Raw genomic sequence first — 17,507 nt, 5'->3', positions numbered from 1 at the left:
AGTAAAATGCTTAAAATTGTGCTTGACACATAATAAATAGTTAACTGTTTTTTCAAGAAAATTTGTATTAGTATTAGCATGTTCATCATCATTAGTTCCACAATGAAATGAGCTTTCTCTCATTTTTCTTAAAACATGAAGCTACTTTCCTACTTAGTTTTCTCCTTTTTATAAAGTCACAAGCACAAAGAAACATTCCTCTACTATGAGGATATCAACTGAGCAAGAAAAAATGATGACTGACAACTGGCACTTATCTTCATTGTTTGGTCTGCATTAGGGCATGGCAGGGACCTTGGTAAATAGATGCTTGAGCCCCGTCTAAGGGACAGAGCCTCACCCAAGTGGAGCAGATTGCTGTGATGCGAGAAAGAGGCCCAGAGCTGTCAGATGGCCTGATATATCTATCTATTTGTCTGTCTGTCTGCATATGTCTTTACAATAAGCTCGAATTATGTTTGAAATCTCATGCTACTCAATAACACACATCTTCAGGTTGATACATACAGCCCCAGGGCCAGTGACGTTTGTCTACAGACTGCTGCTTCAGGAAGACAATGCGGGTAGGACTGGTCCCTCAGAAGAGGCTGCAAGTGGACCCTCTTGTATAAATGAATTAGAAAATTGTACTTAATGAAGGGTAATACCGTGAAGCCCCTCTCAATGACAGCAGTATGACTCAAAGAAAAATAAATCCCGATCCTTGGAGTTAGCTAACTGTGTGTTTCCAAGTAAAGGCATCTGTCTTTGATTTTATTTTCTTAGAACAAATGAAAATGGTAACTTTTTTTTTAGTTTAGATATGTAGGTCCACTAATGTTGCAACTGCCTTTCCTAGAAGCGCCCCTTCCTGTCAAACTGTCAAAGGTCACACCTGCCCCCTGCGCTCTGAATCTTATTTAATTCCCACTCACCCCTACATGTCCGAAACAGGGCTCTGTACTTTCTACCCTCCACCTGTTACTCTCCACAGGCTTCCTTATCTCTACCCAGGAGTTTGTACTAGAAACTGAGCAATAGCGGTTTTGCTTTCTCTCACAGTCTCCCCCTATCTGTCTCCCGCCCCCAACACACACACACACACACACACACACACACACACACACACACACACACACACACACACACGACAGTGTGTCCTGTTTATTTTCTACACAGCAGCTGGGGTGATCTTTCAGAAATATGACTTAGTATAGCACACTCATCCTGTTCAAAATCCTCCGGTTACTTCTCATCTAACTTAGAATGTATCAAGCTCAGGGTCCTGGCCCACGATGTGGTACAGCACCTGGCCCCAGCCATGCCTCTCCCTGAGCCTGCTTCATGCGATGTGGCACACCGATGACTCCCTCGGTTCTGAGTGCACCAGGCTTGTTCCTACTCTGCTTTCTCTGCCCCGTTTGTTCCCCTTCCTGGAATGCAGTTTTCTCCAAAGGTTTCTTCTTCCGAAAGGCCTCTCCCTGCCTTCTGTCTGAGACTGGTCAGAGCAAGGACCTCATTTTTCGTGTGCTTGTCACGGAATCATACTTGCTAAGTGGATGAACGGCTGAACCCTGGTCATTAGGAGCGGGGAGGGGAGATGAGAAAACTGTTTGGAAAAAAATAATACATTCACTAAAGTTCTTATTTAAGAAGGCAGGAAGGATAAGAGCAAACTTGCTGTAGAATAATGAGATTTTCTATACCACTAATACTGTTGATTTGCCCAATATGCAAATGAGCCAGTATGTGAGAGGGAATTTACTTGGGCCTGATGTGGCTGTAGACATTGGTACTTAAACATTCCATCTTGAGTATTCTCATTAAAGGTAATCGCAGAAAATTGCAGCAAAGATTGCCCCAATTTTTAGATGGTGATTCCCCCTTTAGAACCATTAATTTGTTTAGTTAATGCTCGTTTAGTTAATACGCTTCTACTTTTTGTTGCTTTTTAGGTCTGTTGCCACAGTTATTGGGAGTTGCCCCAGAGAAGGCCATAAAACTTACAGTAAGTCTTTTGAGTTGTTGCTTTTTATTACAGGAGTTTGCACATACTCAAGAATCCAGAAGATATTCTTATATGAAATAGCAGGTCTGTGCTTCCTCAGAGGTGCTAACTGATTTGAGCATAGGGCACTCACCACACAAAACTTTCATTTTCTCACATTTAACACTGAACATCCAAAAATGTGATAATGTATTTGAACAAGACTTCTAATGGCAACCACGACCACTATCAGCGTCGTCGTTGTAGTAGAGACAGCAGCAACAGCTAAATTTCCTTCAGTACCTACCATGTTGGGTACTTTACATGTATTATTTATTATTGTTTTAATCTCAAGTAAAGTATGACCCACAATTTACAGATGAAGAAAGCGAGGCCCACAGAGTTTAAGTATTAACCTGTGTTCACATCATTTATGAGGAGGAAAACTAGATTTCAAAATCAGGTTTTGCCGACTCCAAAGCATGCCCTCATTCAATTACACATGCTGTTTACAGAATTCATGCTTAGGACATATTCTTATGAGCCTTTGCAAAAGCCGCACGTTGAGGGATTAGAGCGCTAGCTGAAGCCGATCCTTCATCAGGTTGTTTCTCCAGTGCCTGGCTCCCATCTGGCAGGTGGTGGGTACTCAGTAAGTGTTTGTGAAACGGCTAGATAGTGCATTTCCATCACCAAGGATGTGAAGCCCGGAAGGTTAAACTCTACTTTTAGATTGGGCTGTATAACCTTGCTACCTGGAATTCTTCCTTTACCATCTTATTATATTACCTTGGCACGACTAATATTTTCTGGCTAATATCTTCCAAAAACATATGATTGATCCTCAAAATTGCTTGTAGTACATACCATTTTGAGAATATTATACTTAATTAATTAATGTTATTGATGTTCTTTGAGAATCCTTGAGAAAATTTTTAGATACTGAATTTCAACTAAGTTGAAAAATATGCTTAGCAATGATGAGTGTTATTTTAGATTACATCTTGTTAGAAGACTTGAAAGTGATTTTCAATCAGACCCTATGAGACAGTTTCTAAGTTATAAAGTGTATGTTTTCATTTTGTCTCTATTGTCAATATGCCTCTCTTTTTATCCTATTGTCATTGCAGGACATATTGAATTTTACGCTTCTAAACTATACTTTAATTTTTTCCCTCTGAAATATCAGGAATATAGATGTGTATATATATATATATTTGTAACCTTTTAAAAATCATGCATGCTATTAAGAGCACTTCTCAAACTTTTTAGATCATTTATTTAGTTTGTGATTATTAAGCTGACAAAAAATAACATATTTATAGATGCGTATTTATATGCATTTAACCACTTTCTTTATATTTTTCATCAGCTTCTAAATATTTTTCTTCAAGGTGAATGATTTTGTGAGGGATAAATTTATGCTCAAAGATGGTTCGGTTCCATTTGCAGCAGAAATTCTTGCTGGAGGCTGTGTAAGTATATTTTTCAGATCTCTGCATTGAAAAGACTTGTTTCACAAACTTATCACCACTGTGATAAACAAGTGTGGACTAAGGCTTCTGTTCAACCACAGATCCTGTACAAGGGGAGAGTCTACTAGGGCACCTCGGCTTTTCCTAGACAGGCGAACCATCCCTGAGGTGGAAGGGTAATGTTTCTGATCTTATTGCCTGTTAAGCCATGCCTGTTAAATTTGTCATTGCTTGCTGTTGGTTCTGCAGTAGAATGTCATCTGTGGCAGAAGTGTTTGGCCTTTGAAAAATCTTTGCTAACCTTTTTTAGAGTTAATTTTTAATATATTCTTTTTTCATGGCACCCTCTGCTGGGGCAGGCACTAAAATCTGTTTTATGAAGTCAGCAGCCATAGCTCTCTGCTTTGCTTTACTTCGCAAATGCCAGCAGCTCTTCAAGCTTCCCAGTGCTCCTGGGAAAAGGATTCTGGGAAATAACTGGCTGAGTACACTCTGCATTGTCAAAAACGCTTGGAATGAGTATTTCTTTATATGGATGAACAACCTGCATCTTGTTCTTAAGCTCGGCAAAACATGTCTTGTTTTACCTCATGTACAGGTTTATTCATGTGAATGTAAACACTTTAAACTTTTATACAAAGAGTGGTGCTATTTCAAGATAAGTTTGGTTCAATAAATGGGCTTTGGTCACTAGGGCAATACAATATTGGTATATTTTCCATGATAACGTGTTTCTTATAAGAAAGATGAAGTCACTTTTTTTTTTAAATTAGTTTGTTTTATTCAGGCAGTAGTATTCATAAAATAATCTTCTTGAAAATCATTGTGTTTAGAAGCTGAGAATATTAAACTTTTGTTTGGAAAGGGCTTATTGTCCTAACATTGAATGGAGCTTCCTTGAATGTAGCAGGAACTAAAAAGTCCTAGCTGCTGGTAATTCTTAAATATGGGTGGAATTGGGCTACTACCTGCCTCCCTTTCTGTTTGATCACTGACCTGTCATATAGACAACCAAGTAGGATCCCTTTGTCCTGTAACTTTAGGAGCATTCAAGACGACAAAGAGAGGCTTTAATTTCCTAAATAAAAAGGGTGCATAGTAATAATCAAAAAGAACAGTGTGAGTTGCTGAAACTGCTCTTCATTTAAAACAACTACAGTTTCCGTTTGAGTAACCAGATTTCTGATTTTAAACAGGCACATCCATAGGGTGTATCTAATCTGTCCTGCAGGCTCCTCTAGGAGCCAGAGATAGCAGGGCATTTTAGTGGGTCAGGTAGGGTTTTTTTGTTTGTTTGTTTGTTTGTTTTCTTTTTAAAGTCAGGTTTTAAATGTGCTAAAAAACATGATTATATATCTCTGTAAGAATTTAAAATGTGAAATTAATTATCTGATGCTGTTCAAGATTTTGGCAATAAGCTTGAGGTTTATTTTCTTCTTAATGAAAGCATTTTACCTGCATATGGGTCTGAGTGCCAAGGAGACTGGTTGTGGCACGTATTGTCTACCGTAGGTGGTCCTGTTTCCTCATATGTGGTTGCCCATTTCAAACACAAAGCCCACATTGGCATCAGAAGTGGTGCCTAGTTATTGTAAAGAGGTGCAGCCTTTTTCAAACCTGATCTAAATACAGGCTTAAAACTGGAGCCGCTTGGGCTTTACAGCTACTTAAAATATCTGTGAAATGAGGTTTGCCATCCTTCATCTCAAAGGCTGGTAGACAGTGGTCCTCAGTGTTTCTAGTCTCTTGTTTTGCCTTTTTTTTTTCTTTTTCTTTTTCAGTCGTGGCTTTAAGAAGTAAGAGTTTATTTTTCAGGTAAGCAATCCTGTAGATGGCAAACAATCCAGGCCCCTTTAGATCTCTTGAGTGGTGGGATGGACGAGTCTTTTTTCATTGTATGTTTTTTAATAGTAGCAGCATCTCTCCTTGCAGGCCTTGGCAGAGTTTCCCCCATCATCCGAGCCAGTCCCACACCTCACAAAGTCCCTGTGAGTTTCACAGCCTTGTCTGTTCAATTGGGAATAAAAAGGATTTTGAAAAGTTGTGTCACATGAGCAGTTCCCCTCCTTAGTTCAGCCAAGCATTTCCAGGCGTTGACTTTTAAGTCCCTGGGGAGCTCACCTTGCTTCATTATTATTGAGAATTAGTACACATAGCTGACTTTTGCACTTGTAATCAAAGCTGCTCATTTCTTGGAAGAAGGCTTTTTCTGTTTTATAATCCGTTTTCTACAAAAATAGAAAATATTCAGGATGGTCTTTGTTTCATAACCTTTACAGTGCTTAGCTAAACTAATAGTCTGTTTTATGATTTTTTTAAGAAAGACAACAAATATGATAGTAAATTTGGAGGAAGATTTTGGAAAACAAGAAATAAATTAATCCCATTTATTACTTTATTTTTTATATGTAACTGAAGAGATTAAAAATACTCTTATTTCATTAACATATGTAAAAGGGTATATCTAACTATTTTTGAACTCATTTTTCACACATTTCGTTTTAAATTAGAGTACTGTGAAAAATCCAATGTCAGTTTTCTGAGCATTTTTATTATTCATACCTAACAGTAGTGATATGATATATTCAGCACAGTTCAAGACTAAACAAGGTGCTGAGACTGGGGTTTACAAATTCTAAGTCTGAAAGGTTCTTGTGGTGTGTGTTTTTTCCATAAGATGGTTTTCTACTTTCTAAATTAGGCCAGAAGTTGTAAAGCGCGTTGACAGAGACCTGGACTCTCAGGTGTCTCTGTACAAAATATACATACCTGCCGTTCCTTTCCATCCTTCCCCTTCTTTGGTCAGGAGCTCAGCCACTGCACGGAGACGTGATGGGCAATCACTGTCCATGACAGCACAGGCTCTCGGCATTGAGGCAGAGGAGAGAGGGCCTGTCACCATTACTCATTTCCAATTAGGTTCCCAGTGACTTTAAAACTGACACATTATCTCTGAGTACATTGCTGTTATTGCCGTATTGCTGTTACTTTAAGGAAAAAAATAGCATGTAATGCCAACAGGTCTGTAAGTCACAGTCCCTAGTTCAACAAAATAAGTGTGTGTTGACTGTCTCTGATGGATCTAGTGGAATAATTTGAAACCCTGAGGGGGCTGGGATCTTTAGTTTTTGATCCTTTGATCTTAAGGTCATCAGATAAGGAAGTAAAAATGGTGCCATGACTGGATTCAAGGAAGATATAAATATGATAATTTATGTGGAGTGAAAGTCTACATTGAAATGAAAAGAAATGAAATAATACCAGAAAGTACGAACCTCTGTCTTTAAGGCCCATATTATTAAAAAATACTTAAATACTGATAAAAAATAATAGTATTCTATAGTAATTTGGAAAGATAAGTGAACATGCTTTTTGAACAATAGTTGTTTGATAATAAGTCCACTATATGTTTTCTTTGAGATATATATGCACATGTGTGTGTGTAAATATATCTGACGTTTATTCAAGTTTATATTCATTTGAAGTGGGGAAAGTAATTGATATCCTCATGTCCCTGGTGCTGAAAGGGATTGGTGAGAATATCACCATTGGGAAAAACATGGCACGAAGAACAATCGTAATTGCCCCCCCTGCAAATAGGCTTGACCCTAATATTGTTGCGTATATTTCTATTATTATAGCGGTTCCCACATGCATGATATGTTTATGCCGTTTGTACAGCTGTGTATCAGATACCATTTTTAAGGAAAATTTTTATTACCCCTTTTTTTGCATCATTTTCAGCTGCAGTTAATTTTTATGATTTTGAAAAACAAAAAGACACAACTACGCATGTTACCACTTAGCTTATAATATCAAATGACAAATGCAGGTGGAGGCCCTCACATAACTGTCCCAATAGCTTTTCTCTCCTTCATCTCCCAAGAGATAATCCTATCCTGAAATTGTCATTTTTCACTTCCATGCATATCTTTATGCTTTTTATTATATCCGAGTATGTCCCTAAGCAGTATAAATGTTTGCTTTTGGGTGAGCCAGCGCTATAGAAACAACTCAGAGGATTCCTACATTGATACCTTTGCATTTTTTCCATTAGTGCAACTCATATGCTTTACTTGTTAGAATAGTAAATGGGAATATTGTGTTCAAATGTTGTAATGTGGCATACAGTGAGTATGTCTGTTATAGATGTGTGGATTTATAAAATTTTATATAAATACAGTTGGAACTGTGTATTTATTTAACTAAGTTTTTTGTAACTTTGAAATTTCTTCCCTAGACTAAAATTATTTCTTCAACCTTCCCATTTAAACTTGTGCCCAGTACTGAATAGATTTAAAATTGTAACCCTCCCTACTGCCGGCACGCATGCTTCCCGTCTGCCTTACTGTCCCCCCTTCTCTCTTTCTTCCTAATGGGAGTGATTTCAGTGCTTCTCCATCATTGAGAAGGAGAGCTGTTCTGGTTATGTATTGGTGTATAACAAGTCGTCTTAAAACTTACTGGCTTCTAACAGCAATTTATTATCTCTTATGGTTCTGCAAGTTGACTGGTTCAGCTGGACACCTCTCACTTGTGATCTCCCTGTGGTTATTAGCAGATCGGAGCTGGGGCTCGAGTCATCTGAAGGCTCCACTGAGATGGATATCTGAGATGGCTCACTCTTGTGGCTGGAAGTGATGCTCACTCTTGGCTTGGAGCAGCCAGGACTTTTGTCCAGAGCACCTCCTGTGACTTCTCTGTGTACCTTGGGCTTTTCAAACCTTGGCACCTTAATTCTAAGTGAGAACTTCTCAAAAGCAGATATTCTAAGATTCCTCGGAATAAGCTGCAAGATTTCTTGTGATCTAACTTCGAATGTCAGTCACTTCTGCTGGATTCTATAGTCAAATAAGCCACTTACACCATTCTGGATTTAAGAGAGAAGTTGTACTCTGCCTCTCGATAAGAATATTGTCAAGGAACCTACCTGTGGGAGGTTCAGTAAGCTGGGTTGCAGGACAGGCACATCCTTGCTGCCCTCAACTTTGAAGATTTCATAGTTAATCCTATGTCATCTTTGAGGATCTGTTGTTGGTTCTAGAACCCATTCCTGCTCCAGGTTACTCTTGATTGCAGGAGGTGGAATCTCACTAACGTAGCAATAACTAAATGAGGGTTTACACTAAAGGCATGCATGAAACAAAATCAAAGGCTCTTGAAATTGAGGCACCTCTGGGAACTGGCTACTTTTTCTGTTTTCCCTTCCTTGCCCTTTTCGGTCTCTCTCATCTCTCTCACAGCGACTTTGCATCTCTCTGCACCTTTTTTTTTTTTAAAGACTATTTTTTTATTGTAGTTTTGGATTCGAAATATTGATAGAAAGATATTTTCCACATACTTCCTGCCCCTACACATGCATAAACTCTACCATTGTCAACATTCGTCCTCCAGAGTGGTACAATTGATGAATCTACATTGATACATCACAGTCGCTCAAAGTCCCAGGTTAACTTAGGGTCCATTCACGGTGTCATACATTTATAGGTTTGGACAAATGAATAATGATATATATCTATCATGATAATATTTTATAGAGTATTTTCACTGTCCTATAAATCCTCTTTGCTCTGCCTGTTCATCTCTCCCTCCCCAAACGCCTCCCCTCACCCCGCCCCCACCACCTTTGGCAAGCACTAATCTTTTTACTGTCTCCATAATTTTGCCTTTTCTGGAATGTCCTGTAGTTGGAATCATGTAGTACGTAGCCTTTCCAGATTGGCTTCTTTCATTTAGTAATATGCATTTAAGATTCTTCTATGTTTTTTTCAAAACTCGATAGTTCATTTTATATTAGCATTCAGTAATCCTTTGTCTGGAGGGACCAGTTTATCCACTTACCTACTGAAGGACATCTTGGTTTCTTCCAAGTTTTGATTATAAATCAAGCTGCTATAAACATCCTTATGGAAGTTTTTGCTGAAAACATAAGTTTTCAGCTCCTTTGGGTAAATACCAAAGAGTGCAATTGCTGGCTCTTATGGTAAAAGTATGTTTTGTTTTGTAAGAAACCTAAATATTGTCTTCCAGAGTGGTCGTACCATGTTGATTCCCACCAGCAATGAATGAGAGTTCCTGTTGCTCCGTATCGTCACCAACATTTGACGTTGTCAGTGTTCTGTGCATCTTTTTATTTGCTGACCCATTTTTTTTTCTCTTCCTCATGGTATTTACTTCATCATGAATTCCCTTTATGTTGTTGCTGGTCATCTGACCTCTCTCCATACAGTATGATCTTCAGCCTTTTTTCATTCTCAGCCGAAGCCAATTAGTTCAAGTTGCACAGTTTTGTTTTTCACTTAATTATTTAGAGGGTAATTTGGCAAGCCTCATCTTTGTGTACCAGGCCATAGAACAGCCTTGAGGCATGTCCCCACTAGATATTAATAACTTTGCTTAACAAATCTGTTTGTTTCAACTGTCTATAAATGTGTTAAAACACTTCTAGTACTATTTTGGTTTTAGCTTGAATTTAGTAACTATCCCCTGAATAGTAGTATATGTATTTTTGTCATAAAATATACACCAAATTATATTCCTTATGATTGAGCTTGAAATCCAACGAGATCTCAGACCCATTCATATCAAACCAGGGAGAAAATTTCCTCATGTAATGAACACATGGACTCTGGCAATCAGAACTGGTGAGTCAGACTGCCCAAAATGGATCTAATTACTACTTTTGTGATCTTTCTCTTCCCAGGGTTTTCTGTGGCTGTGGCCTCACAGTGCAGTTTCTTAAGGCAGAGTTTTTATTTCTCTGTGCACATATTCTAGTTATAAATATAGAATGATACGAAGCTCAATCATTAAGTTGGTCTTCTGTGTGGTTGCTCCTATGTAGCATGTCAAATAGCCAAGATTTGTTATGTATTAAATTGATTCTATGGAAATAAGGTTATTTTTTTTAATGCTACATCTTTATAATTTATTTGTAGTTGAATGAATATCTAATGATTAGTTATAGTGTATCAAATTGTATTGTTATTTGGAATATTCTCTGGGAGATTTTTTTTTGCATACCCCCAACAATGTAAGACCATATTGTAAGGGTTTTTTTTTTTTTTTTTTTGATTCATCAGTGGTAATTTCTAGTTTAATAGATGGCTTCCAACAAGATTAAAGTGAATTAAATTATCTTTGTTTTCATAAGCTTTGCATTGTTTACAATATTTTTCATTCATTTCCATTTGTTTTACAAACTTCAGATTGTGTCAAACACATATTTTAGTCAAGATAACATCACAAATTTTTTAATATTTTAACATGTAATTGTAATTTTTAATTATAAAAAAACAACTATATTAAAGCTAAGGTAGAAAACAAAGCAAAATAAGCTGTTCATAATTGTTTAATTCTCATATTGTATGTTTTCTTAATTTGTACTTATGACTTTTTTCTGTCTTCCAACTCCAGGGCTTAGAGACTTTTTCAGATATTATGTGTTACCTATTTTATTGTTAACTATGGTCTTGTTTTGCAACTTGAGATCTTTGTGTATGTAAAACAGTGCTGACAACTGATTGCATCCTGGGAACTTTAGGTACAGGTTTACTAAAGTTAGACATCTAAAAATGCTGAGGACAGGGCCCATGTGTCACTATTATGCATCTGTGCCTAGTTTTGTGTCTGACATATGAGAGAGGCCTGAAAATATTTACTGAATGGATAAATGCTTGACCAGAAGGTGTTGGTGATGAGGGCAGTTAATACAGTATAGTTGTTTGATATGCCATGTTGCTGGTAACTTCGATACAAATGGTCAGTGTCGAGGCATTATCTCCATGGATTGGAGCAGGGTGAAGGAATTGATGGACTTTAGGGAATAGCTGTAACATGCCTACATATATACATATCCAAGGTGTTTCACAAGAAAGGTTTTCCGTGATCATTCAGTAAAGGAACTAACCTTTAAAAAGCTCCTATTCATTTTATTGGGCTTCATTTCTAAGAATGGCAAATGAACTAACACCCAAGTATATGTAGAACTTTAAGAATGGGATAAAGAAAACTTGGGGCATTTGTTATAGCTCATTCATTATTGCTTATGTTTTTAGTAGAAAAGACTTTATCGAATGGGTAATATGTGAAATTATCATGTCAGAATCTTGAAAGAATTGTAGAAAAGAGTAGCTTTAAAACAAAAAGAGACCGACAACAATGAAATACTAGTGCACTCCTATTAGCATGGCTAAGGTCTGGAACACTAACACCAAATGCTGATGAAGATGTGGAGGAATAAACATTCTCATGCATTGCTGGTAGGAATGCAAAACGATATGGCCATTTTGGAAGGTAAAGTTTGGAGGTTTCTTAAAAAACTAAACACACTCTTACAGTAAGATCCCACAATTGTACTTCAATGATATTTGCCCAGAGAAGTTGAAAACTTATGCTTTCAAAATAAAACAAAAAACAAAAAACCTGCACAAGGATATTCATAGCAGCTTTATTTATAACTGCCGAAACTTAGAAGAAATCAAGATGTCCTTTAGTAGGTGAATGGATAAATAAACTGATGTATCCAATGAAGTGTTATTACACACTAAAAAGAAATGAGCTATCAAGCCATGAAAAGACATGGAGGAACTTTACACGGATATCACTAAGTAAAAGAAGCTGATCTGAAAAAGCTGCATACTCTATATTTCCAACTATAGGATATTCTGGAAAAGACAAAACTCTAGACACAGTAAAAAGATCAGTGGTTGCCAGGCATTGGGGGGAGAGATAAGTAAGCAGAGCACAGAGGATTTATAGGGCAGTGAAAATACTCTATATGATATCATCATGATAGATGTATGGCATTCCACATTTGTCCCAACCCATAGAATGTAACAAGAGTAAATGGAAAAGTAAACTGTGGACCTGGGTGATTGTGACGTGTCATCGTAGTTTCGTCAGTGTAATAAATGTACCACTCTGGTGCGTGATGTTGATAAGGGGGAGTCTGTTCATGTGTGGGGGCAGGGGGATGTGGGAAACCCCTGCACCTGAAACTGCTATAAAAAAGAAATTCTGGGAAAAAAGAGGGAGAGAGCTGATAAATATCAAAAAAAATCTTAACCATGGCAATATATAAATTTGGAAGTTTCTGAGAAGCCAGTGAGGCACCCCCAATGTGGTTTGCCCAAAAGGTCTCCTAGGGGTGGTAGTAAGGCACCAAGCTAGAATAAGAATTCTGCTGCCTACATGCTTCTGTGAAAAGCTCTTTCTCTAGACTGGGACACTGGGCAAAAATAAAAGATATATCTGATGACACGAAGGGTTCATAGAGGCGGCCTAAGGGCTGCCTTCAGTGGCTCAGACATGTCATCTAATTAGGGGTAAGTCCAACTTGTTATGGGCACTGAGCCAGCCAGATTTCTCTTCTCTTTTTCTCCCTTTCCGTTTTTGGGAAAAGTCCTAGAGTTGTTTGACTCAACGCAATTCAAATGTCTGGCCATCCTGGTTTTCTAATAAATAGGGGAAGGGTTTGTTATGATATGAAAATATGAAGAAAGATCGGGTCACAGCTTTCATACAGTTAAGGTACTTTAGACATTGAAGGTCTGTAAATCATTAAATAATTCTGGTAGTAGTCAAAATAGACATGTATAACAAGCAGAGCCCAAATGTGAACATATTTGACAGGTTTGTAACTTAATTGCTTTTTAATGTCAGTCAAACAGATTCTACTTTGGTTTCTTGGCCAGGCTTCTATAGGACTATTAAAACTATATGAAGTTGAAAATGTGAAACTTAATATTTACAAAACGTGTAAACAGTGTAGCCATTTTTTTGCCTTACTATGTAGTTCAGAAATTAAGAATAGTAAATTTCAATATGGTCTCTGTCTCAAACACATATTAAGTGGTGAGAACATTCTTTTTCAAAGTTTTTAAAAATCTAGTTACAGTTGTTGTTGTTGTTGTTTTTTTTTTACTTAAGAACTTAATTTACATACTAAATCAAAGGAGAAAATCCCGTGTTTCTTTATGCTGAGAGAAGTACATTTAGCCACAGCCTGACGAGCGTGTTAGTTTGCGAGGGCTATCTTAACAAAACACCACAGACCTCATGCCTTAAACAACAGCAGTTTATTTTCTCACACTCGTGAAAGCTAGAAGCCCAAGATCAAGGTATCTGCAGATTTGGTTCTCTTCAGAAGCCTCTGCTATGCTTGCAGATGGCCACCTTCCCCCTATGTCCTCACATGGTCACCTCTTGGTCTGTATGCTGTCTGTATCCTAATCTCCTTTTATAAGGATTCCAGCCAGACCAGATTAGAGTCCACCCATATGACCTCATTTTACCTTAAATTACCTCTTTAAAGGTCCTACCTCCAAATATAGTCACATTCTGAGATATAAGTTTAGGACTTCAACACATGAATTTGGGAGGGACACAATTCAGCCCATCACACAAGGTGTCAAGATAAAGGCTCTTTTCTCAGCTTCCAGTGGGGACGCTGCAGAGCGATGGCCCCTCTTGGGAGGCCCCTGGGTTCAACACTTTCCTTTTGGGGCTGGATGGAGTGGCTTCTGGGCCTCATACACCCTCAAGTTTGCTAGCTTCTCTGTGAGGTTGTTTAAAGCCTATCGTTAGTACTTGTGAACAGCAGATGACTGCTCTTGGCCACTGTTTCATTTGAATTCATCCACTGCTATTTGCTGAATATCAGTTTTGTACTTGTGATCTTTATATATGATGATAATACCTGTACTACATACAAATTATTTTCATGTCTCCATTTAACAAAGTTAATAAGAGAGTAAATGGAAAATGTGTTGAAACTTAGATTTCTTAAGAAATCTTCATTTTCCAATTTATTTAAAAATCAAGTACTGTCATCACTTGAGTATTCATTTTATATGTCGTGTAAATCATGAGACGTTGACTAGTGTAGACCTTTTTTGTAGTTACAATTATATTTGTACCCTAATAATCAAAATAATGTATTTGGGTTTTAGTTTTTAAAAAAGTCATATTCCATAACTTCATATTAATCTGTTTTTGACACATGTAAGCACACATTTTAGAATGTCAGTGTGCAATTAGATATTCTTAGCACATGTCATTTGTGAAAAGCACTTTAAATCTAAGTACATTGAATTGAGCATAATTAAAATATCAAGATACATATTCTTCATATACATTTTGCCACTTAATTTTTTAAGTAGCTATAAGTATCTACCATGTGAATTCAAATTAAAAGGAGGTGATTAAATTACAGTTATAGTTAATGCTTTTAGTTTAAAATATAGCAGGAATTGCACTATGTTAAAAAAAATACACTGCAACATTTTCTGTGGACTGCAGATTGATGACAGAATTGATTTTTTTAAATGCAAGACCATTAATATTCTCTGCATATTAAGACTGTTGCCTAGAATAGTAGGAAATCATAAGAAGGCCTGCTTTTTCGGGCTCATCTCCCCAGACTCCAAGGGATACTGTCTCATTAAGCATTGGAGTAAGGCTTGTTTAGTTCATAACAGGTGAAAGGAATGGATCATGGGGAAACATGAACTGGGGCTCCTGAAATGATCCTTTTGGTTATGTATTTAGATAATATTTTATGCCAATATCTACTGTGGTTATAATAATGAGCAGACAGCCTTGACAAGTCATTTTTAAGGGAGATAGGACTTTGAAACCTATTTGTTCACAATTACTAGACCGAAACCATGTTAAGATCATTTTAGTGAAGGTCACTATTCTTTGAGTGCTTAGAGAAATTGGGCGGCTCATTAGGATTATGTTGCCTTTCTAAATATTTGACCTCTTGAAATTCTTGTTTTTAAAAAGAAATAGATGAATCACGTCCCACAATATAGTTACCTATGTACAATCAAAAATGTTAACAAGGAAATAAATCATTATATGACAGGGCAAGAGGAATTGGGGTGGCAAAATTATGAGAAAGAAGAAAGAAAGCTTACAGAAGCATCTGGGCATGAGCAAAAGCTGTGATAGAAGCCACAGATCAGGTTCTTTTCAGACTATATATCTAGCCCATTTCAGAGAGGGGATATTAGAAAGAAAAAAACCTATATTTTACTTTGAGCCATGAGGACTGTATCATGCGAAAGATTAGAGCATTTGGAAAGAATGATGTTTTAAGTTGAAAGAGCCCTATTCATTTGAGAAGCCCGGTGCTTGGACTTCCTGCTGACATAGTTGTAGCTTCCACAGTCCCATTTTCCTTTCTGGTTGCTCTCAGCCCTCCAGGATGCTCAGGTGAATTTATGAAGATCATGGACTTTAGACAGTAATCACAACAGCTAAAACTGTCATATGGATATGGGAACTTTCATTTGTATTGGTGTAGTGAGTGAGGCATTCAGCATCCACTTGAGATAGCTTTTAAAAGCCCCCCGAATTAGAAGTTGATCTTGAGCATTAAGGGTGATTGCGTTGCCTTTCACTTCTAGCAGTCATATTACCTGGTCAGAAGAACGTGCACTATGTGTCATTTTTAGCAGTGGGGAACCTTTTGTGCTATACCCAATTTAGTCTCTGTCGCAGCCCCTTTTGTGACAGTGGTTCACATTTCCAAAGTGATTTGCCAGTGTTGGGGCCGTCCACCTGAATTAAACAGCATAGGCCAGTCCCACAAACATCGTGTGGTGAACTAAGCTAGTTGCCTATCTGGCCATTGTCATTTTTATCAGCTCCTGCAGAAGGACATGATTAACCATTTCTCAATAACGAAAGTCTTTCAGAATTAAAAATACCCATAACTTATTGAATGTCAGCTTAAATTTAATTAAAATTAAATGAATTTAAATAAAAACCATCTGTCTATATTGAGCTTTACTACATCACTATTACCCACTTAGGTGCATTCTTTCCTTCCCCCTCCCCCCGTTTTTTCTTTTTTAACTGATATAGCTATTTCCTACCAATTCTCAGGAAAGCTGTGCTTTCCTCAGAAAGAAAGTTTAATTTACAGGTTTCTAGGGAAAGAAAAATTTGAGACTGATTTGTGCTGGCTTTAAAGGAGTTTGGTAAGCTAACGTCACCCAAACAGAGTTCTGTCATACATTTATTAATGGTAATCAATACCGTCGATTGAGCATGATAGTATGCTAGGCCATGGGATAAGTGCTTTGTGTGCATGTTTTCATGTAATCTTCCCATGATCCTATAAGTAACAGCTGGAACATGTGCTCCATGAGGGTGAGGACCTCTGTCAGTCTTGTTCATCCCGATACACCTGCTACAGAGTTGGCGCCCATTCAGTATTCGTTAGCAGCATGATGAGTGTTAATGTTGAGGTGCCCATTTCACAGGTGAAGTAAGTTGGTAGTAAGTTAAGAAGTTTGCCAGAGCCTAGGCTGTCAACCATGGTGCCATACTGACTCCCAGCAGCGCCCCCCATTTCTCGGCCTGTTGCTCTGTGTCAGGCACCGTGCTAGGCAGTTGGTATGCCCTGCTTTTACGCAGTCCTCACAGTCTATGAATCGGTGTCACCTCCGTGGTCCAAATGAAAAATCTAAGAATTAGTAAGTTTGAGGAAATGTCTGAGGCCCCATTCAAGGAAATGAGAACACCTGAATTAAAATCCAAGTCTGTGTGACTCAGTTGCTCCCATCCTGAATCACTGAGCTATATTTAGGTAAAACCCACACCAGTGTAATTATTTTATAAGCTCATTTGAGTGAAATTGAAAATATGTCAGCAGTCATACATGTGTGAGTCTGAACTGCTCCTCAAGGATTCAGATTTGGCATGAATTAGGGATTCTACTGCCTCAGGGCCTAGGGTTGCCTTATGATTTATTGCCTAAACTGCAAAGAACAATCTGATGCATTCGATGAAAGTTGACTATATTGTACCTGGAAAAAAACTCTCTCTCATATTTCTTCACATACTTTAGTATCTCTGAATCATTTATTTATCTCTTTTAGACAGAGGCTCTCCAAGTCATGGGAATCCTACTCCCTGTGAACAGATCGATCAAAGATTCCTGCAGATACTCTGTTTAAACAAACAAAGAAAAAAACTGAAAATGAATTTTGTTCTAAAGCATAGGCTTTTTGACACTCAACAAATCAGCATAATGGTTCTGAGCCTGGCTT

General features: G+C 37.6%; 1 protein-coding gene across 4 annotated transcripts in view; it reads left to right on the top strand.

Moving 5' to 3' along the window:
• Nucleotides 1–17,507, top strand: part of SLC25A13 (solute carrier family 25 member 13) — a 167,134-nt gene that overhangs the window by 115,116 nt on the left and 34,511 nt on the right. For all 4 annotated transcript variants that reach the window (XM_036230375.1, XM_036230374.1, XM_036230377.1 and 1 more), the window contains 2 exons: nucleotides 1,935–1,987; nucleotides 3,361–3,441. In XM_036230375.1, coding sequence (XP_036086268.1) covers nucleotides 1,935–1,987; nucleotides 3,361–3,441 — 134 coding nt within the window. The remainder of the gene's footprint in view (nucleotides 1–1,934; nucleotides 1,988–3,360; nucleotides 3,442–17,507) is intronic.

Source organism: Rousettus aegyptiacus, unplaced genomic scaffold (assembly GCF_014176215.1).
Source record: "Rousettus aegyptiacus isolate mRouAeg1 unplaced genomic scaffold, mRouAeg1.p scaffold_m13_p_13, whole genome shotgun sequence".
In the NCBI taxonomy this organism is placed as follows: domain Eukaryota; kingdom Metazoa; phylum Chordata; class Mammalia; order Chiroptera; family Pteropodidae; genus Rousettus; species Rousettus aegyptiacus.
Note: the sequence above shows the minus strand (reverse complement) of the source record. Positions and strands in the feature narration are given on the sequence as shown.